The sequence below is a fragment of the Onychomys torridus genome, chromosome 15, assembly GCF_903995425.1.
Source record: "Onychomys torridus chromosome 15, mOncTor1.1, whole genome shotgun sequence".
Classification (NCBI taxonomy): Eukaryota; Metazoa; Chordata; class Mammalia; order Rodentia; family Cricetidae; genus Onychomys; species Onychomys torridus.
In genome coordinates, this window is record NC_050457.1 from 66,110,308 (window position 1) to 66,131,958 (window position 21,651).

The 21,651-nt window shown below is 46.4% G+C and overlaps 1 protein-coding gene across 2 annotated transcripts in view; it reads right to left on the reverse strand.

Moving 5' to 3' along the window:
- Trio (trio Rho guanine nucleotide exchange factor) overlaps positions 1-21,651 on the reverse strand; it is a 313,085-nt gene that overhangs the window by 154,987 nt on the left and 136,447 nt on the right. For both annotated transcript variants that reach the window (XM_036206893.1, XM_036206894.1), the window contains exons 8-9: positions 14,695-14,826; positions 7,587-7,817 (exon numbers count right to left, since the gene is read on the reverse strand). In XM_036206893.1, the coding sequence (XP_036062786.1) occupies positions 7,587-7,817; positions 14,695-14,826 (363 nt within the window). The remainder of the gene's footprint in view (positions 1-7,586; positions 7,818-14,694; positions 14,827-21,651) is intronic.

A 21,651-nucleotide genomic window follows, 5' to 3' on the forward strand; every position in this document is an offset into this window, starting at 1 on the left:
CAAATTTAATTCACTTCATAATTACAAAATATTACTTCAGCTTCTCCACCAGGACCGTAAATAGCTTTTATATTAAAAGTGCAAATTGTACTATGTATAAAGATTGCATATAATAGTGATTAAATTAAAACTCACCTTCTCAGAGGCATGACAGAGCCACCAAACCCACGGGTTTTGTGTGAGAGGGTAGATATGGTGCTATGCTGGGCCAGTTCACATTTTTAAATGGTTCAAAGCCTCATAACTCAGGTGATTCAAGCTTACCTATGCAGTTACATGTTTTATCTCTTTTTTAGAAGTCTCCAAACACAGAAGAAAACACAACACTAATATGCCTCAGCCCTGCATTTGGGGGACAATTCATCGTACCAACGGGGAGCTGTCACAGCAGCTAGACTTCGCATGAACTTAATCAGAGTGCAAGCTGGTGTTTTCTCCTCACAGCTGGGACTTAGCAGCACAGAACACTGCTTCCCACACCTGAGAAGTCACACAACACTGACACCATCTAACAGAGTATTCACATCAAATGCACACTGAGTCTTTGGTGGAGAGTGGAGGAAAAACAAGTAGGTGATCTCTTTTAAAACATTCAGCTAAAACATTACAAATATATCACATGTTTGTTAGTGTGCTGTTAAAAATGGGTCATGTATGTTATATATGTTTGTGACTATGAAACTGTCTTATTCTGTTAGGTTACTGTAACAAAATACCTTGAGCTGGATAATTTATAGTGACAGAAATGTCTACTCACAGCTCTGGAAAGTAGAAAGTTCAAGATTAAGGTGCCAGTATCTAATGAGGCCCCGTTCCTTACAGACTGTGGCTTCCCTGGGTCCTCCCACAGCATAGGAGTTGAACAACGTCTCCCAGGCTCCTTTCCTAAAGGCATTCATCTCATTCATGAGCATTAAGTCCTTGTGGCCTAGCCAGTCCCAAAGGTCCCACACAGTGATATCACTGTACTGTAGACTACTCTTCCACATAAGGTTTTAGGGAACACAAACACTCAGGTAAGACCACAGCAGGTGCCCACGTACACAACTCAAAATGATCTCGGATGGAAAAGAAATAAAGCAGAGTCAGCCAAGGCAGTGGTGTGGGAACCTCTACTAATGTCAAGACAAATCAGGCTTAGTGTTGGTCCTCAGTAGCTTCGTTCTAACACTCTCAACTGGACAGACAGACATCTAGAAAAACAAAGGGCCAGTGGATGCATAATAAGGCCAATCTGCTGTCTACTGCTCCACACCTGAGGACCTGACTAAACTTCCTTTCTCCATGGCAAAGTTCTGACCCACACAGATCAGATGACAGTAAACCGTAACAAACCTCCAAGACCCTGTAAAAACTGTTTTGGAATTGTGAGCAGTCAGGAGCAGAAGTGGGCTGGGGTTGGGGAATGGAAGACAAGCCTGGCAGTGGGTGCTCAGGTCAGGGCTATGCACTCCTCTCATCCTTGTCACTGTGGTTCTTTTCTGATCCTTTCCTGTCTACATCAGCACTGGCAGTCACCACCCTTGCTCACCGGCCCCGTCGGTATGCTGTCAGTGTGGTCCAACTCATCCACCAGCTCTGCTGATTCGGTCTGCAACACACCTCTTCAATACCCGCCCTGCTTCTGCACAGACATGTTCTGACTGTGTGCTTGGAGGAAGTTCCACACTTTATGTCGGCCTCAGTTTCCCTCCCTGCGAGCACTGATAATCACACGCAGTTGAGAATTTAAATGTGTCTACACGAACCACTGCAACATCCACAGGGCAGATGCCCAGCACACCTGCACATCTGGCCTGCTGCCATCTAGTTTAGGCTCTTTGGTGGCTCAGGCTGTAAATAAATACTCCATTGCATCTGAGCTACTGTTCTTCGCACGGGCAGAACTGCAGTCCCCACCTGCTGCCCAGGAGAACTGGGACTGCTGAGGAGGCCTTAGAGGGTGCGTCTCATGTCTGACTTCAAACTGCTTAATGACCGTCTCAGAGAAGTGAGGAGTGTGAAGTCCACACTCAAGTGTGAAGCCCACCATGAGGGCCCACAGCTGCTGGACAGAAGTTCACTGAGAAGTACAGACTTTGGGTCTGGCTTATTTTCAATGTGTGGCATTTGTATTTGTAAGTTCTTTGTAATTGTTTAAATAAACAAAAAGAAGAAATATTTTCAACTTGAAAAGGGTTTAGAATTATAAAAGTATCATCAAAGCTCCATCCTATCACTTACATGTAAGATCTTGGAGGGATGGAAGGGGAGAAAGACTTCGAAACAAAATAAAACATTATTGTAGGATAGTCTATTTATCACCTTACTTAAAAACAACAAAACCCCCAGGCCATCAGAATGCTGCAAGCCTGCTGGTACTGTCAATCTGCAGAGACTTGAACCTACAATGTAGGACCTTACAGTGTTGAGATAAACATTTGCTAGAAAGCTAGAGGGAGCAAATCACTGCACTCTAAATCCACTGGTGCCCTCTAATGGACACAAGCGAGAACTCCAAGGTCAAGGCACTAAAATATGAAGGCATCACTCAGACATTCAAACTAAATGTGCAGAAAACCGCTAATGGTTTAACATGACTCTTCGTAATGAAAAGGAAATCTCTGAATGACGACAAGCTTGACCGTGATGATGGTGAGTGCGCTTCTATGATCTAACGGTCATCTTGCCGTCTGAGCATTTGCTGTCGAAGCAGGCCTGGCATACTGCTGTGTACAGTAAATGCTGGCTCTTCCACTGAACTCCACAGAGGGACTGATGGGAGTGTCTTTTTGTATGCTGTGAAAATATGTTGCTCTGATTGGTTGATAAATAAAGCTGTTTGGCCAAGGGTAAGGCAGACAGAATAGGGTTAGCCGGGGCATTCTAACTAGAGAGGAGGAAGAAGAAAGACAACAGAGAGCCACTGAGAGCAGCCACCATGTGAAGCAAGATGTAAAGATACCAGTAAGCTACAAGTCACGTGGCAAGGTATAGATTTATAGAAATGGGTTACTTTAAGATGTAAGAACTAGCCAGCCAGAAGCCTGAGCCATTAGGCCATATAGTTTGCAATTAATATAAGCCTCTGTGTGTTTACTTGGGGGGACATGAGTGGGAGAGATTTGTTCTGACCACTGGCAGGCCAGAACATAAGAAAACTTGGGCTCCAAGGGACAATTGTCCTGCTCATTTAGCAGAGGCAGGAGGGACTTGGTTACTTTGTGGGAATGGACCCAGGAAGTCAGCCACCAGCATTTTTCTTTAGCTTTGGTTACTGCCTCTTCTTGGCTGGCACAGCTGAGGACAGCCAAGTGCTGTAAGAGGCAGGAAGAACTGAACTCCTGCACTGGAACAGTTCAGACTATTGGGGAGAAATGGCGTGGCCAAAGCAGACCCCTCCCTCCCCCGCAACTGGATTAAGGCCAATTCTTGATCACCCAGGGCAGGCCCCTGACACTTGTCTCTTCTGCTCGGAGGACAGGGTTCCAGCCATCCTAAAAAGCATGTCCAATCTGTACAACAGTTTTCTGTAAGAAGGTTCCACTAACTAATACCTACCAGGTTTTATGGGTTCCTATCTCTCAGTGATTATTACTTTAGGAACTTTTGAACAAATATTAAAACCTTGTCAGAGAGACAACCCTCACAGCCCCTTCACTGTATTTATACTTTTAGAAACACCCGGGCATTGGTTACTGCAAGTGTTACATATCACATGCGCCATTCTTTCTAAACTTTGAAAAACTATGGGCCCTAAATCTGTATCTACTCCTCAAGGTGCAGTAGGTGTAGACTTTCATTACTGCCCCCTTTAAACTAGAAACAAGGCTTGAAGAGAAAGCCTTGTTACCCCAAGAGAAAAACTTGCAGGTTTGACACTGTATATGGTCTTGGACATCACCACATCATAGGACAGGGTGCAAAGTCTGTCTGGAAGCTGTGGCAGTATTTTTTTTAACAGGATTTCCATCTCTAGAAATGATGCTTGTCCACACTAGGCAAGAATCTGATGTTGCTTGAGGAAACGCACACCAGGCTACAGGGTTACATTTAAGGTAACCCTGAACTCAAAGAACATCCAGATAAAACACATAAAGACTAATCCACCTCAGCAGCGTGTGTGTGTGTGTGTGTGTGTGTGTGTGTGTGTGTGTGTGAGCGTGTGTGTGCAAGTGCATGCATGTGTGTTGTTGGGGATGGAGCCCAGAGCCTTCCCTATGCTGGGTAGAGAACACTACCAGCGGGCTATACGCCTACCCTTCAGCAACTGTTTTAAAGACACCATGCATAGTTAGCTCATAATGATGTTTTCTTTTTTGAGAAAGATTTTCACTATGTAGTTCAAATTGTTTTCTAACTCACTGTGTCTCTGCAGGCTTGCCTTAAACTAACTGGTGACGACCCTCCACCTCAGCATGCTAAGCTAGTAGTGTTTCCTGTCCTATTCATGGGACCTTTTTGGAAGTCACATTATGGACATAAAGACAATATGTAGTTTTGCCCTAACTGCACATGGTCTTATGGCCTTGGGAGGTGCTGGAATATACAGACTGTGGAAGGCTACTACGGGAAAGTCATCATCCATGCATGGCAGGGTGAGAGTCTCTAGTGACGTGGCTGCTTTGGGGTCACCCATGCTCTTTAAGTAGTACAATAACCTTGCTGGTTCCCTAAGGTGGGCTTCGGAGCAATCATTCTTTGGGTTGTCATTGGTGTCCTATCCTGACAGGAGCCCATATCTGTTTGGGTGTTTGTTTGTTTATTTTCTGACAGGGTTTCACTATGCTGCCTAGGCTAACCTTTAATTCCTGGGCTCAACTGTTCTTCTAACCCCAGACTCAAGTAGCTGGGACCATCGGTTACACCTGAACCTGACTTCCTGGCTATGACAATCTATGACAGTACAGCATATACTTGGAAGGAGTTCTTCCAGGGGTAATTCTAGAAGGATGCTCACACAGGAGGCTGCCAGGAGCAAACGGAGGCTTTTGAGGGAGCTGTCTCCCTGACTGATGAACATCTAATGGTGTGGCCTTCTTCAAGAAAGTAGATATGCACAGCCATGTACCTCATTGTGTTGGACAACTGAATCCCCACAATCTGACAACTGGGCAAACTGGATGGGTGAGGCAGAAAAGGGGTCTGAGAGCATCCTGCTCTGGACGACTTCCATGACTGTGAATTACCCTCTTTGAACAAGCTTGGGGCAGCAAACACCATTAGCTTTCCATAAAAATGAAAGCATAGATTTAAATGAGAACACTGCCAAGAAGTAAGACAGTAATCCATATTTAATGCAAATAACCGTTCCATGAGGGCTACTTGACAGGAAACAGAGGAAATGGAAATGTGTAGTACGTGATTGTCAGGAAAGATGGCAAAGGTCTCATTCAAGCTAATAATGCCAAAGGTAGGAGCAGCAGTAGCTTACACTTGTGTGCTGAGTAAGCCTGCAACAACGAATCCCTCTCTCCATCCCCTGTCCTTTGAACGGGATCTATGGCCCAGACTAGCTCTCCTTGACCACATACTTTCCTACCATTCCAAACTGCTTCTGTACAGAAATGATGGGAAATTCACCACTAAGCCAAACTCCCCAGCCATTCCCCTGTGACCCAATTCCCTGGGTGTCTGCAACAGTCTGGCCAATGCTCTTGCAAGGATTCTCTTCTAGGAAGACTGCCGGCAGGAAACCATAATCACTCTGTGTCTTCAGTGGGAGAGTTCGGTATTTCTTCTCTCGCACAATAGTTGCTAAGGCTTTTCCATTACTCTGAACAAAATTGATGGGATTGCTAACTGGCTCAGTATATACTTATAGATTATTTTCAATTGCACACATCTGTCTTCAGCTAATATCTTTCTAAAATGCTGTTCTGGTTTGTTTTGCTCATTTTGTCTCAGCTTACCACCCTGCTTAACACGACAAAGACCTCTGTTACCGATCTCTGGAGTTCTAGAGAAGCATTTGCAGTTTTGCTACCCTACTGTCAACACGTTTGTTTTGATTAATCTTGCTGGGTTTTAGCTTTGGTGTCTCAAGTCAAACCTACACAGAAATGTCCTGTTTTCATTAACAGGTCCAAACCAATACAAGTCAACAAGAAATATCCCCCTTAGTGGCGGTATCTGTTTTTGTGGAATGTTAACAGGAGTATTGGTGTGTGATTGGGAAACACTTTCTCCTCCTGATACTCAACCTAATATTTTGTAAATGCTGGCTTAAACAGGAGAGCTCAGAATTGTGGCTACTTCCCACATAATATGTGCTGTTTTGAAATTCAGGCACATCATGCACTTGGTGCCCGACTAGACAGCAGAACCCTGAAGCTCTCCTGAAGGCTTCCTTCTTGGTCCTTCCCCTAGCCGACACAGTTCCAGCCATTACTCTCACACAAGGGTCTCCAGCAGCCAGGGGAAGAGACTGCCCTGCTGCTGCTTCCTCTGCAGAGAAGGCCCCGGTTAGAAAGTGCATTAGCTCACAACTATGTCACCATGTGAGACCCAAGGGACATGAGATATAATCTATTAACTGTCCTGGCTTGCAAGAACTTTCGAACAATTCAGATGGAGGAGAATTTGTACTTTGACCCTGTGGTACTCATTCTCTCGTAAGGCCTCTAAGGAGGCGAGCTCAACCCTCTTCTCCCCCGATTAAAAACCAAAAGTAGTAAAAATATCAAAATGCTCACTGCTGAGGCATTTTATTACATGATCTCCAGAGACCTCAAAAATACAGTCAGAAACAGTACAGTAGGTGAAAAGTACAAGTCACGGAACTGTTACAAGTATTGTGAACTCACCAGACTTGTACTAAATGATGTCCACAGGGAGAATCTTCCGTCTGTCAGAACACAGTCTGCAGTAGGACTCTCCCAACTCGCAGTCCACCACAGAAAACCCACTTGACTCAGGTGACTCCTGAGAGATGGAACTCTGAACCTGCCTGAACCATGCACAGGGACTGGGGCTGACTGACGTCAAAAAAGGAGGGAGGTTCGACCCCAGGACAACCATAGGGGTTGACTGCAGGCCACCTTCAGGGTGCTTGTGCACTGGTTACACACGGGTACCTTCATCCCCAGGACTCACACACTGCTACCCCATTTCCATTGGTTTAGGGCAAGGACATGAGTTAATAATTGTCCTAGCTATGTCACACTCTGCCTGCTCCCCCATGTGAGTCCTCTTCAGCTGCAGACAGAACAGGCTGAGGACCCCAACTTACCCTATTTCCTACCACCAAAGTCACAAAAAGATGCTGATTACTCAGAAACGAACAGCCATGTAAGTCCACTTGACTCATTGCTAAGCAGCTACATATACACCTATGTACCAGCTACATATACACCTATGTACCACTGGGGGCACTACCTACCTTAGAGGAACAATAGCCACATTGAAAAAACAAAATCAGTATTACTTTCATAAGTCAACAAAAGTGAGAGGGAGTGGAGAGGACAGCAGCGCTCGCCCCAAGTGGCAGCATAGCAGAGCGAATGGCCAAGAGCTATGCTGAGAGCATCAGGTCACAGTCAGAAGCCAGACCCCCCCACACACACACACTGGGTGAGAACCACTCTGCAAAGGGCATGGGCACCCACCTGCTGCACGTCCTGCTGGAAGACACAGAGCTGCAGCCTCTGGTGGAGCCGCACCTTGCGATGCTGCCAGATGTTCTCGAGTTGACGCTGGTGGTGCAGCACCTCGTGGATGACATCCAGGACATGGTGCACAGCCTTGGAGTAGTTGGCGGAGGCTGTGAGGGAATCAGAGCTGCCGGGAGTCAGGGGACGCTGGAGCTTGTCAAGGAGAGACTTCCCGTCCTGGCTCACCTGTTCGCAACACATGAGAGAGATTATTCAGCAGGTACACTTTGCCCAGACTGCATGCAGACCCTGTGATCAGGTGCACACAGCCACATGCAACCACAGGTAAATAGAATAAAATGTAAAACCAGTCAATTATCCAGTGACATCATAGAACCAAACGTGATAAAACACCAAGTTAAAATACAGTAAACCCGCAATAGTATAAAGACAGAGACACTGCTCTCAATCTGCCTGTGTAACAGGCATCAACAAACCACTTGCTTTGCAGGAAAACTGTGAACTGAAGCTCGAGGTGAGAATCTCCTCCTGTGTTCTGATGAGCAAACACAACAGGCCATCACAATTCCGGGGCTGGATCTAAGACCTCAGTCAGAACCAGTGACTGATTAATACCAGGTAAAAAGTAAGCTTTCTCATGGCCCCAAAGGGCAACTTTATTTTACAAAACTAAAACAAAACTAAAAATGCCATTCTACTTAGTATATTAACTTTAAAGAAGTAATTCTGATTGGAACGCCACCACAGTGTTATACTGTGGCAGTTAATTATCAAATTGCAATTAAATGAAAGCATTTAGACTATCCATAGAAATAAGAAAAGGGGGAGTGGATGTGGAAAATAAGCAATATGTGTTTTGTTTTGTTTTGTTTCCAATTGGGATTCTTCAGATTACGAATAATTATGCCAGAGGCAGCAGGAAAAAAAAGTCACCTGATGAGAAAACATAGTGGAGTATGTACGTAAGACACGGTGCCTCAAGGCACCCTCTCAAGGCCTTCCTTCAAGCTCAACACTCCGAAACCTGAAACCACCTGGAGTTCTGCTAAGGGAACTGACAACAGCCGAGATGCCAACTGACCTGGGATACAACGGACTTTGAGAGAGAGCTCACCCAGGGCCTGCACAGCACAGTGCTGCACCAGAAAGCTCTGGAACTGGCTCTCCTCTGACCCGCCCTGTATTGTAGCCGCCCAACAACGTAACGTAACACAGTGGTTTTCCCGCTGGCACTGAGGCCTCTGTGGGAATGGGGGACTGTTCTTATAAACAGTGGGGGTCTGCAACTCATCTGACACAAGCTGATGGCACAACTTCAGTGACAATGACTGGGTCAGAAAGAAGCGTGTTAACCGCAGATAGTGCCAGCTGAAACCAAACGGGCTAAGACCAGCCAGGAGAGGTCTGCTGTCCTGGCAGCCACCGTGTGCCAGTCTGTGTGCCTGCTCTGCAGGGACTTGGAGGGAGACTTGGGTTTCCTATGACAGATGGGAGGCTGGGCGCTCATCTAAGGATGGACCGGCACACAGAGAGGAACTGCCCCTTCCCCTTTCTTGTCCACTCAAGTACAACTCATCTTTCCAGGAACACCATGACCAGGTTCTCAGGGCAGAAGACACTGTATTTTAAGACACAACTAACTCAAGAACACCACATCTTCCTGTCAATTCCTCCTCAGGATGTACTTCCCTGATGGAAGGCATCTCTAGTGCCGTCTTTAGTGGCTGTATTCACAACAAGTTTACATGTGTGGCCAGTCTGAATGCCTAATAATCTCTTCTAGGGTAGATGCAGAAACTTGGGTGTTTATAAACTGAAATATGTTTGATCATTAATCACCTTTCTATTGTGACTAACTGACTACAGCATACACACTGCTTCTGTGCATATAAACTCTACAGAGAAGATTCAATTACCTACACACTTTATCTCAGGTGAGTCAGAAGCACTGCTTCCGCTATACCCTCGGGTGCTTCATTCATCTCTTGGGACTCAACAGTTGCTCCAAATGACTGCTGCTCACTGAACTGGCCCTAGAAAGAACTCCTAAGCTCCAGCTTGTCACTTAGTACAATGCATCAGTGATCTGACCCCAGCAGCTGCAGCTTCAGCCATAACCCTGAGGCGGAGCCCCTCCCACCCCACTGAAAAGAATAGCACAGAGTTCCTGAAACAAGTCCACCCATGTCGATTCCACAGACCTTTACAGGTCTACTCCAGTTATCTGGCACAGATTTGCTACTCAAAAAGTGGTATTTAAGCACGTTAAGCAACATCACATCATGTATACTTATATAACTTTGAGCAAAATTTCCATCGTTTTGGAAATATAAATATACAAATGAAATATACAAATGAAAAGGTGCAGTACAATTTTTGTAGCTGTCCCATACAGAAAGAGTTTTAAATGATGCACAATAACCAGAAGAAAATTAATGACAGAAGGTGGTCACATGGGCAGGAGCACACAGACAAACAAAAACAAAGCATTTTAGATATTCAAAGAGGTAACATAAAGCTGGTGTTGTTCAGTGGGTGGTGTAGTCTGAACATCCTCAACTACAGGAGCAAGTGATGCTTATGCTACTTCCAGGAGCCAGCCAGCGCCACCCTGCTGCCCAAGGCAAAGCAGCTGCAAAGAAAAGCAAGTCAGACTTCATTATCAAAGGGCAAGAGTTTCCACCACTGTTTACAGACTGCACTGGCTCAGCGTTTGGTCTCTTCTTTTTTCCCTCGGAATATGGGGCTATGGGACTTGATAGGTAATCAAATCACATTTTATAGAGATGAATGTTCTATTAATATATGCATGAACTAATAGGTTTTAATACCTACACAAGTTGGGAAAATGCAAGAACTCACAAAAGCAAACTATAACTGGAGACAAATTTAAGCTTATTATAGCAAAGGTGTGTTTGTTCCTAACATTTAGGGGAAATTTGTATAAAATCTCCACTGGTATGCTTCCTGGGCAGCTCCCAATGACTGAGACAGCACACTCTATTACATGGTGAGCTGCGCTAAAACCACCTCCCAGGGACCTCCCGGGGCTGGCCTAGCCCAGTTCTAGCGCTTGGTTTTCTGCATTTCTCAACAAGTCAGATTCTGAACTGAGAGCCCTAAAGGAAGGCGCTTCACTTGCCCAAAGAGACACATCTGGACTTCACTGCTCAAGGCTGTAGGACCAACAGTGAACCAAAGAGCAAACAGACACTACGCTGAGAACAGAGTCAATGAGGCCAGAGGGATGGTGTCCACCCACAAGTGTTAGGAAGTAACAGTCCAGAGACATAAGAAAAAAGGGGCAAAACACACAAAACCACTCAACCTAGCCTGAAACACTGGCATTCTTCAAAGCTTTGTGAATGAAAGTACCATCTGCAGGGACTCGAGGACACCAACATCTTCTCTGATTCTTTCAAAAGTCTGCCATGGGCATGAGTTAACTGATCTCACCATCTGACTACGATGCACACAGGATTAACACAGGCATGAACAGAATAAGACAAAGTAAAGCAGTACTGTCTGAGCTTTGAAAAAGCATCAGAAGGTTTCCCACAGCGGGAAACAAATGAAGATGTTGTCTTTGAATGAAAAATAAGTGGAGACATAGAGGAGACAGTGAGGCCGAGAAGGAAGCACCCGTGAGAGGCAGCAGCTCACAGACACTGCAGCCTACAGGACCCTGGAGCTGCAGACACAAGGCTCTTGAGAAAGGACAAAGAAGACAGGCAGTGGTGGTGCACGCCTTTAATCCCAGCACTCGGGAGGCGGAGGCAGGCGGATCTCTGTGAGTTCGAGGCCAGCCTGGGCTACACAGAGAGATCTAGGACAGGTACCAAAGCTACACGGAGAAACCCTGTCTCAAAAAACAAACAAACAAAAAAGACAAAGAACTGCTTCTCCATCAGTGGCTTCTAAGTCACGTGCACGGCAGTCCCTCTGCCACAGAAGAAACCCCGGAGTGGAGGTCTGCTGCCTCCTGTAGCACTGGAAGCTACTCCTTCCTTGCTAAAGCAAGTTTGAAAACTCTGGTTGGGGGTGGGGTGGAGGGGATAAGCACTTAAAAAAATAAATTAGAGCAGTCCAGCCTTCCTCCTTTTCTGGCAGGGAGAAAATGCATAGCAGAGGTAGTGAGGGGTGGTAGCCCTCGGCTTCCTGAAGAGTGGGTGGTAGAGAAGTAGGAAACAGAGACGTCACACTACACTTTTGGGAGACAGCAGGGACACAAAGTTGACAAACACAACACAAGGAAAGCAGGATTCTTGCTGTCTAGTGAGGGATTTTTGAGCACTGAGGAGAAAGGGCACCAAGGCCCCGGTGGAGCAGGAGTAAAGGAACGGGTCAGCATGTGTATGTAAAATACAGGTAGAAACAGACAAAGGGAGAATTTTATATGTCCATGTGTAAGTGTGCATGTGGAGGGGTGGGTGGTAGGTGGGTGGGTGGATGAATAAAGGCATGAGTAGATGAATGCATAGGCTGTGTACGTTTGCATGTGTGTATGTGAATGGTGGGTGAGTGGTGTGCACACAGACACATGCACCTCCACATACATGTGTGTTATACTCTTGCCATTATTATTATTATTTTTTAACCCAGAGCTGAGGACCGAACCCAGGGCCTTGTACTTGCTAGGCAAGTGCTCTACCACTGAGCTAAATCCCCAACCTGCGTGTGTTATACTCTTAACTGTGCTTACAGAGCACAGAAGCATTGGCACCTCATAAGCAAACAAGCATTCTGGCCTTACTTTCTAAATCATACCTAGCAATACAAGGACCTACGTTGCTAGTTGAGATGGCTGACCCCAGGAGCGAGCAGGGATGGTACAAGAAGATCTTGGAGCATTTGTGATGGTAGTGCTCAAAGGACAAGGGCATAGCTAATGGCCACAGGTCAAATCTGGACAGTGTTGGCATCAAAAGAGAGTAACAGGTATAACCCACTGAGTAGAGCTTCTATGGGAGAAAGAGGGAGAGTGCCTCTTCCTCACGACAGAAAACCACCCACAAGCACAGAAAAACAATGCAAAGTGGTGACTGTTACTGAACCACACAAATGTGGCAGCAGTCTGATGAGGACAGAGACTGGTGTGCTGCATCGTCATCACCCTGAACCAAGAACAGCAGAGCTCTGCACATCTTTTTAACTTGCCCACAGACACCAGGTGTCAGAAGACCTGGGCCCAAGGACACGGTGGTGCCAGCTGTCAGTGAAGCATGACAAGAGGCCATGAGGAGTTCTCTGAAACTCTGACAGGAGTAGATGTGGTTCCGACCAAGGAAGGGCATAAACTTAGCAAGCGTTTATCTCTGTGCCCAGCACTCTGTGGGGAGCTTTGAAGCCTTTTCTGACTGAGACTTCACAAGAGCCATCAACACAGAACAGTATAGATGCTTCCTATCGAGGAGAATGGAGAAAACCTTACAGGAAAGCAAGCTCACAAGATTTCTGCCCATCCTTTCACATCCACTCTTGGAGTACTGCCATTATCACAGAGGCCATCTCTACTGGCTAGTCATATGTCAACTTGGCATAAGCTAGAGTCATCTGAGTGGAGGAGACCACAGTTGAGAAAAGGCCTGCACAAGACTGGGCTGTAGGCAGTCTGTAAGGCATTGCTTTAATTGGTGATTGATATAGGAGGACTGTTGTGGGTCGTGCCATCCCTGAGCTGCTGGTCCTGGGTTCTATAAGAAAACAGGCTGAGCAAGCCATGAGGAGCAAGCCAGTAAGCAACACTGCTTCTTGGTTTCTGCATCAACTCCTGTCCTCAGGTTCCTGCTCTGTTTGAGTTCTTGCTCTGACTTCCTTCAATGAACAATGATAAATACAGGAGTGTAAGCCAAATAAACCCTTTGTTCCCCAAGCTGCTTTCAGTCATGGTGTTTCATCACAGCAACAGTAACCCTAAGACACCACCTGTCTTCATGGCCAGGTAAACAAGACACAGGTGAGGATGACACTCTGCAACCCATCTGTGGCTGGGTCCTCACCTGGCTATCAGTGACATAATAGAGAGGTGACTGAGCCTGTTAGATGGGAACATGCCACTATCCCACCCTACCAGCTGCCCTGGCAACAAGTCATGTCACCTCAGTGTCTCTGTGTCCTCACCTGTATTGCTGGGACAGTGACAGTACACACCTCAGAACTGTGAGCAGCAAATCTGTCTAAAATCAGTACTGCAAAGCACGGTACATAAGTAAGGTACATGGTACAACAGAGGGCTGGGCCTGGTGGTGCACGCCTTTAATCCCAGCACTCAGGAGGCAGAGGCAAGCGAGTTCCAGGACAGCTGGGGCAGACAGAGAAACCCTGTCTCAAAACAAAAAAACAGTTGGCAGCAGAAAATGAGACAGGGGCGCAACAAGCACATAATGTAGGACCTTTAAATTCACAAGAAAAATGAAACACCTTGTGCCTGGTCCTCCATGGTCTCATGTCTTGAAAGTTCCCCAGCTGTTGCACCATTTGGATGCTCTGGAGTCTGGAGGTGGGCTTGGCAAGCAGAAGTAGGTCACCAGGACTAGGTGTCTGAAGGTTAACTTGGTCCTGGTTCCAGCCTCTGTCTCCCTGCTTCTTGTAAGGAGCCCTGAGCCCTGAACTCATGAGTCAAAATAGAGCTTTCCCCCTTAAGTTGTTTCTGTTGGGTACTGTGGTCACACCTAGACGGAAGTAACTAAAACACTTGGATGTCTAAGACAGCTTAGCACACTTGGCAAACAGTGAAAGTCTTGCAATCCAGAGCATGCAAATGAAGCATGGTTCCCTTCCTCTCGAGCAAGCTCCATTCATGAAGATTAAATTGAATTTGACTGGACTATATAGCACACAAGTGCAGACCTCCCAAACACATGTAGAAAGAAGGCTGGCATCTTATTTAACAGATGAAAATATAGGCACCCCATTTCCACAGGCTCTCCTCTCTGCCCTCATCCCCTACCTAACAGGAATCCAAATGCTGGGTGAATAAACAGTTTAACAGAACACAGAGCTTTTCCTGAGCTGCCCAAAACTTCCACTTGCAGCTTGAGAGCTATCATGTAAAACCACCGATGCCTTGATGCCTTACGCTCTGAGTCAAACACACCCTTACCTCAGAATAAGCGAGGGTGATGTGCTCATAGATCCCCTGGTGATGATGAATGGCATCTTCCAGATCCTGCAGCTCAGAGGGAAGGTCGACCTCACCACAGGCCTTACACCACGAGTCCACATTGCTCATGTACTTGGAGGTTAAAAAAAAAAAAAAAAGAAAGAAAAACAAGATTATTTCTATCAATCACTAGTCATTTAGGTTGAAAGGCAGACATTCTTCAGCACGGTTTTGAGGAAGAATGTAAGCAAATAATAACATAGTTGGAGATCACTACAAAAATGGCTCTTCTGATTCTCCACTGGGATGTGGGTCTTGGGCTCTACCCCCAGAGGTTGGGGGAGCAGCTGCAGTTAATGGGACCCTTGATGTGTGCTGCTCATGGCCCCAGAGCAACACTGTCTGGCCTTGTCCGTCTGTTCTCCCCTGGCTGGCTTTCCCAGTCCACAAAGAACAGGATCCTGTCTTCTACCTCCCTTGTGCCCCAGCAATGGTGAACATCAAGCCCACCCTTCCCCACTCCCCTCTCAGGCCCAAGAGGGCTGAGCAGCAGGTGGGCTTCATGGGGGTGGGGGGTGGAGAGCCGGTCTGCAGCTTTACTTTTCCTCTTGCATACTTAGAGGAAAGACCAAGTCTCTTGAACTATTCAGCTCAGGCTGGAAAGGCAGCCTGCCGACTCTCCAGGCTTTCAGGGGAAAGGTCAGGAGGAGATTGGTGAGGTAGCCTGGAATGTTCAGCTTGGAATGCAGACTGCTGTTCCCAGGCCACCTCTCTCCCTTCCCCACCCTTCTCCACCCTTGCCCCCTCCTCCCACCACCACCACCATCCACCTCCAGCACTCATCAATAGTGATAAATCACTGCCAAATTTCCTAGGGAGATGCTATCAGAATCCTTCACAGTTATGTGTCAAAAGAAAGCACAGAAGGCCCAATTAAAGAGGCTAATTCAATTAAGCCAAATAGATGGCAACCCGGAAGGAAGAGGGGTTTAACCTCTTTGAGGCCAGTCGCTCACAGGTCCATGCTCAGCAGGAAAGAAAGGCAGAGGGTAAGTGGCTGGAGAGGAAAGGCAGTGTGTGACTCTCCAGACAAGGAGAGCAACCTCCAAGTTATTCACAGTATACAGGAGCTTCAGACACAAGTCACCCGCCTACTGGCTGCTCATGGAATCCTCGGTACATGCAAACCTCAGGGTCTGAAGCCAGGTCAGCCGGCAGAGACACCAGACAGCCTGTGGCTTCTGGTGTCTTCAAGCATCCCTCAACCACCATGAGAGCCACTGACTACTGCCATTATCACTTCTTCTTCTTTTTAATACGTTACATTTTCATTTTTATTTATTTATTTATTTATTTATTTATTTATTTATTTTATTATTATGTGCTTTAATTTTATACATCAGCCATGGGTTTCCCCTGTCCTCCCCCCTCCAGCCCCTCCCCTCCATTCCCATGTCTTCCAGGATCAAGGCACCCCTGGGGATTCATTTAAGCCTGGTGGATTCAGTACAGGCAGGTCCTGTCACCTCCTTCCAGACTGAGCAGTGTCCCTGTGTAAGCCCAAGGTTCCAAACAGCCAGCTCATGCACTAAGGACAGGTCCTGGTCCCACAGACTGGGTGCCTCCCAAGCAGATCAAGCTATTCAATTGTCTCACTTATCCAGAGGGCCTGATCTAGCTGGGGGCTCCACAGCCATTGGTTCATAATTCATGTGCTTCCATTCATTTGGCTATTTGTCCCTGTGCTTTTTGCAATCTTGGATTCAACAATTCACGCTCTTGCAGTCCCTCCTCTTTCTCGACAGTTGGACACCTGGAGCTCCACCTGGGGCCTGGCCGAGGATCTCTGCATCCACTTCCATCAGTTATTGGATGAGAGTTCCAAGACGAGAACGACTGTTAGGGTGTTTAGTCATCTGATCACGAGATTAGGTCAGATCAGGCTTTCTCTCGACCATTGCTAGCAGTCTACAGAAGATATATCTTTGAAATGCAAATCAAAACAACTCTGAGATACCACCTTACACCTGTCAGAATGGCTAAGATCAAAAGCACAGAAGACAGCTTATGCTGGAGAGGATGTGGAGCAAGGGGAACTCTCCTCCACTGCTGGTGGGAATGCAAGCTTGTACAGCCACTTTGGAAATCAATATGGCGCTTCCTTAGAAAATTGGGAATCCATCTCCCCCAAGACCCAGCTGTAGCACTCTTGGGCATATACCCAAGGAATGCTCAATCATACCACAAGGGCATTTGCTCAGCTATGTTCATATCAGCATTGTTTGTAATAGCCAGAACCTGGAAACAACCTACATGCCCTTCAACTGAAGAATGGATAAAGAAAATATGGTACATATACACAATGGAGTACTACTCAGCAGAGAAAAACAATGACATCATGAAGTTTGCAGGCAAATGGATGGATCTAGAAAAAATCATCCTGACTTAGGTAACCCAGACTCAGAAGGACAAACATGGTATGTACTCACTCATAGGAGGATACTAGATGTAAAACAAAGATGACTAGACTGCTACACAACTCCAGGGAGGCTACCTAGAAAACGGGACCCTAGGAAAGACACAGGGATCACCCAATGACAGAGAAATGGATGAGATCTACATGAACAACCTGGATGACAGTGGGAGTAATGAAGGGCAAGATTTGAGGGAAAGAAAGCTTAGGGGAGCAGGAGATCCCAGCTGGATCAAGAACAGAAAAGGAGAACAAGGAATAACAGACCATGATAAATGAAGACCACATGAGAACAGGAATAGGCAGAGTGCTCGAGAGGTCCCCAGAAAGCCATCGTCACTTCTATGCAGTGTCCTAATGCTCTCAAGGCAACTGAAGTCATAGCAAGATTACTCCAGACCTCTCCTCCCACACATACAGACGCACACAACCACCCTGGTGCATTTTAAGTGTTTCTTGGATAGCGTGTTCTATAAATGTCAATCAGGACAGGCAGGCCGGATGCTGCTGAGTAATCTTCATCACTGTTTCACTGTCTTCCTCTGTTTGGTGCACTTAGTACCAATTAATCAGTCATTGTGAACCCTCTTCAAATACGCATTGGCTGAGTTAGCCACCTTTATTTAGAAGTCATCAGGTCCAAGCCAGCAATTAATTAGCTCACAGACAATAGCCACTGCCAAGCACCCCAAACGTAGACGTACTGTGTACTCCTACGAAGAGGTGAGCCGCTTCTCATGGCACACTGCATTAATTAGATGCTACCCTAGCTCACAGTTTAGTGGGGAGCAGTGCCAGAGGCTACCGCATCAAATCTCTATGCATTCGTCTCCAGTTTTTGAAACAAATAAAATCAGTCCAGGACTGGATCCACCCAGCAGATTCCTGAAATAACAAAACACTTCAGTTGTTTTTCAAGAAAAACTTCTAAGATCGACTCAAAGATAGTTTGCAACGGGCTTTTCAAGAACGGACATGCAGAGGAAGCCAGCTCAACCCCAGCAACAGCCTTCTCCTGGCACTGGGTCAAAACCCTCCCCACAAGACAGAACTCCTTCAGGGAAGAAACATGACACCAGTGAAGAGGTACAGGACACCCACTCCTGGCAGAGGGACCTAAAGGCTCCCATCCAATCCACAGCAGGCTCTCCCTGGCCCCTCCTCTGTAGAAGCCTCCCAGCAGCCTGCTGGCTGACTACATAATAATAAAAAAAAAAGTTCTTTCTTTATGCACAACCAATGCCATGTTACAGTTTCCATGTTCCTCAGGTCGAGGCCACAATCATTAGTGGGATGCATAGGCCTGACCAGGACCCAGCACAGGGAAAGGCAGCGCTTGTAACACTAAAGAAAACTCATTTTTAAGATGTCTTTTTCCTCCCCAGAATTTATTTATTATGTTCTTTGGTTATAGTTCCATCTTGTCTAGGTCATTATCCCTTATTCCTCCTGGACAATATTTGATAATCATTCCTACTGTATATAGTTTTGTGTTAGGTTAGAATTTTCTTATTTAGACAAAAGGGGGAGATGTAGTGGGTAGCTGTTCCAGCTTAGACCTTGAAACACTGCCCCTAGTGTGGCAGCAAGTAACTGCTTATGACCTGCCCCTGGGACATGGCCAAGATGAGACCCCTTAAGACTGGAGATGTGAACATGCTTGCTCTCTTGACTCTCCGTGTACCTGTAGTCAAGATTACAGACTAAGTCAGAGTTCTCCAGAGAACTATGCTGGACTGCACCTCATCTCTCTCAGATCCTGGAGCTGAGCCCTTAGTGGCTCTAAGTTACCCCGAAATAAACCCCTTTGAATTACCAGATAAATTAGTAGAATTGCCTCACTAATTGCCTTATAGGTGTCAGATCCTCTGGAACAGGAGTTATTGACAGCTATGAGCTGCCATGTGGGTGCCAGGAATTGAACCCTGGGCCTCTGGAAGAGCAGCCAGTGTTCTTAGCTGCTGAGAGCCACCTTACTTGAGCCAACCCAAGATGTCTCTTTTTCAGTCATCCTGAACAGAAGAGAAAAGGAGTTACCTCAGATACTTTGCAAAGTTAGTGCAATGCGAGAGGGGGAAGTGACTGGCAGCTTCAGAACGAGGCCTCGAATAACTCCTAGTAGACTAAACTGTTTAGCTTGAAGCATGTACCTTGGAGCTAGGGTCCTGCAGGCAATTTCTTTCCAAGCCACCCCTCTCTCAACATCCCCTTCCCCACTCCTGACGACTCTGCCTAGCACAGGCGGTGGAGGAGACAGAGAGGGACTGAACTGTCCTAGACTGTGAGCTATGCAATTATTACTCAGAGGGATTTCTCCTCCTGAGAAACCCCGTGGTTGACAATGAGACGAGCACACTCGAGCACAGACCCGACTTCCTCTCTGTCGCATCTCGCTTTGCTTTCGTTTCTAGATAATAACTGCATTCTACAATAAGAGAACACTTTTCTCTCCTCTGGCCATGGAAATCATAGAGCATGTGAGCACATGCATGGACCATGAATCTAGCTCAGAGGCTCTAATACAGAAACCTGGAGAAAACAGTTTAGCAAGTTTGACATGAACCAAACATGCCAGTGATCACTCTGCATATCACCGAAATAAATATTCCACAAGAGGACAATCGTGTATAAATCATTGTCCTTTGTTTTATACATTTGTGTGTGTGTGTTCAGATGTGTGTGTCTGTGCAGAGGGGTGTGTGTGTGTTCAAGTGTGTGTGTGTTCACGTGTGTCTGTTCGTTCAGGTGTGTGTGTGTGTTCAGGTGTGTGTGTGTGTGTGTGTGTGTGTGTGTGTGTGTTCAGGTGTGTATATGTATGTTCAGGTGTGTATGTGTGTGTTCAGGTGTGTATGTGTGTGTTCAGGTGTGTGTGTGTGTGTTCAGGTGTGTGTGTGTTCAGGTGTGTATGTGTGTGTTCAGGTGTGTGTGTGTGTGTGTTCAGATGTGTGTGTTTGTGCAGAGGTAGGTGTGTGTGTGTTCAAGTGTGTGTGTGTTCACGTGTGTCTGTTCATTCAGGTGTGTGTGTGTGTGTGTTCAGGTGTGTGTGTGTGTGTTCAGGTGTGTGTGTGTTCAGGTGTGTGTGTGTGTGTTCAGGTGTGTGTGTTCAGGTGTGTATATGTGTGTTCAGGTGTGTGTGTGTGTGTTCAGGTGTGTATGTGTGTGTTCATGTGTGTGTGTGTGTGTTCATGTGTGTGTGTGTGTTCAGGTGTGTGTGTGTGTGTTCAGGTGTGTGTGTGTGTGTGTTCAGGTGTGTGTGTGTGTTCAGGTGTGTCTGTTCGTTCAAGTGTGTGTGTGTGTTCAGGTATATGTGTGTGTTCAGGTGTGTGTGTGTTCAGGTGTGTGTGTGTGTGTGTGTGTGTTCAGGTGTGTATGTGTGTGTTAAGGTGTGTATGTGTGTGTTCAGGTGTGTGTGTGTTCAGGTGTGTATGTGTGTGTTCAGGTGTGTGTGTGTTCAGGTGTGTATGTGTGTGTTCAGGTATGTGTGTGTTCAGGTGTGTGTGTGTGTGTTCAGGTGTGTGTGTGTGTGTGTGTGTGTGTTCAGGTGTGTGTGTGTGTGTGTGTGTGTGTGTTCAGGTGTGTGTGTGTGTGTGTTCAGGTGTGTGTGTGTGTGTGTGTGTGTGTTCAGGTGTGTGTGTGTGTGTGTGTGTGTGTGTGTGTGATATTGTATCTGTGCTCTGATAATTGAAGCTTGCATGGAGATCAGAGGACAAAGCCAGCCACCATATTAAACACAGAAGTCAGGCAATGGTGACACACGCCTTTAATTCTCAGTGCTAGCTAACCAGAGAGGTCTGGAGGTCTGTACAGACAGACAGGAAGTGATAGAGCTGGGCAGACAGAGGAAGTGAGATGGCAGAGACAGAGTAGATACAGATGGGAGTAGACAGGAAGTAACCCTCTCTTCAGCTGAGGATTTCTAGCAGTCAGAACGTGACTGGCTTCTTTCTGCTTCCCTGATCTCTCAGTTTTTACCCCAATATCTGGCTCTGGGTTTTTATGAATAAGACAGGTTAGCACTTTACCTTACACCACAGTGTGGACACTGGTCCTTGCTCTCTGGGGTTCCTGTTGTTCACACTTGCATCCATCGGGCTGGCTAGCCTGCAGGCTGCTGAGGACCCCCCTCCCCTCCATCTGCACCTCTGCTCTCAGCACAGGAATTGTGGGATTACAGGTATACACTAATGCATCCAGCTTTATAAGAGTGCTGGGAAAGTGGCAAGTGCTTTACCCACTGAGCCATGCCCCAGCCTAATAAAAACACACATCATTTTAAGTGAATGTTGCCTTTTTATATGTTAATGGAAAGTGTAGTTTTATATGAATAGTAATGTAAGTGCAGAGCAGCTATTCTGATGAGGACTGACTCAAGCCACAGACCTCGATGCAAGGCCCAGGCTTAGGAAGCATGAGCAAATCTTGTTCTGCCAGCTGTCTGGACAGTTATGTCTCTGCGCCCATGGACTCCACCAGGCTGACTGAAG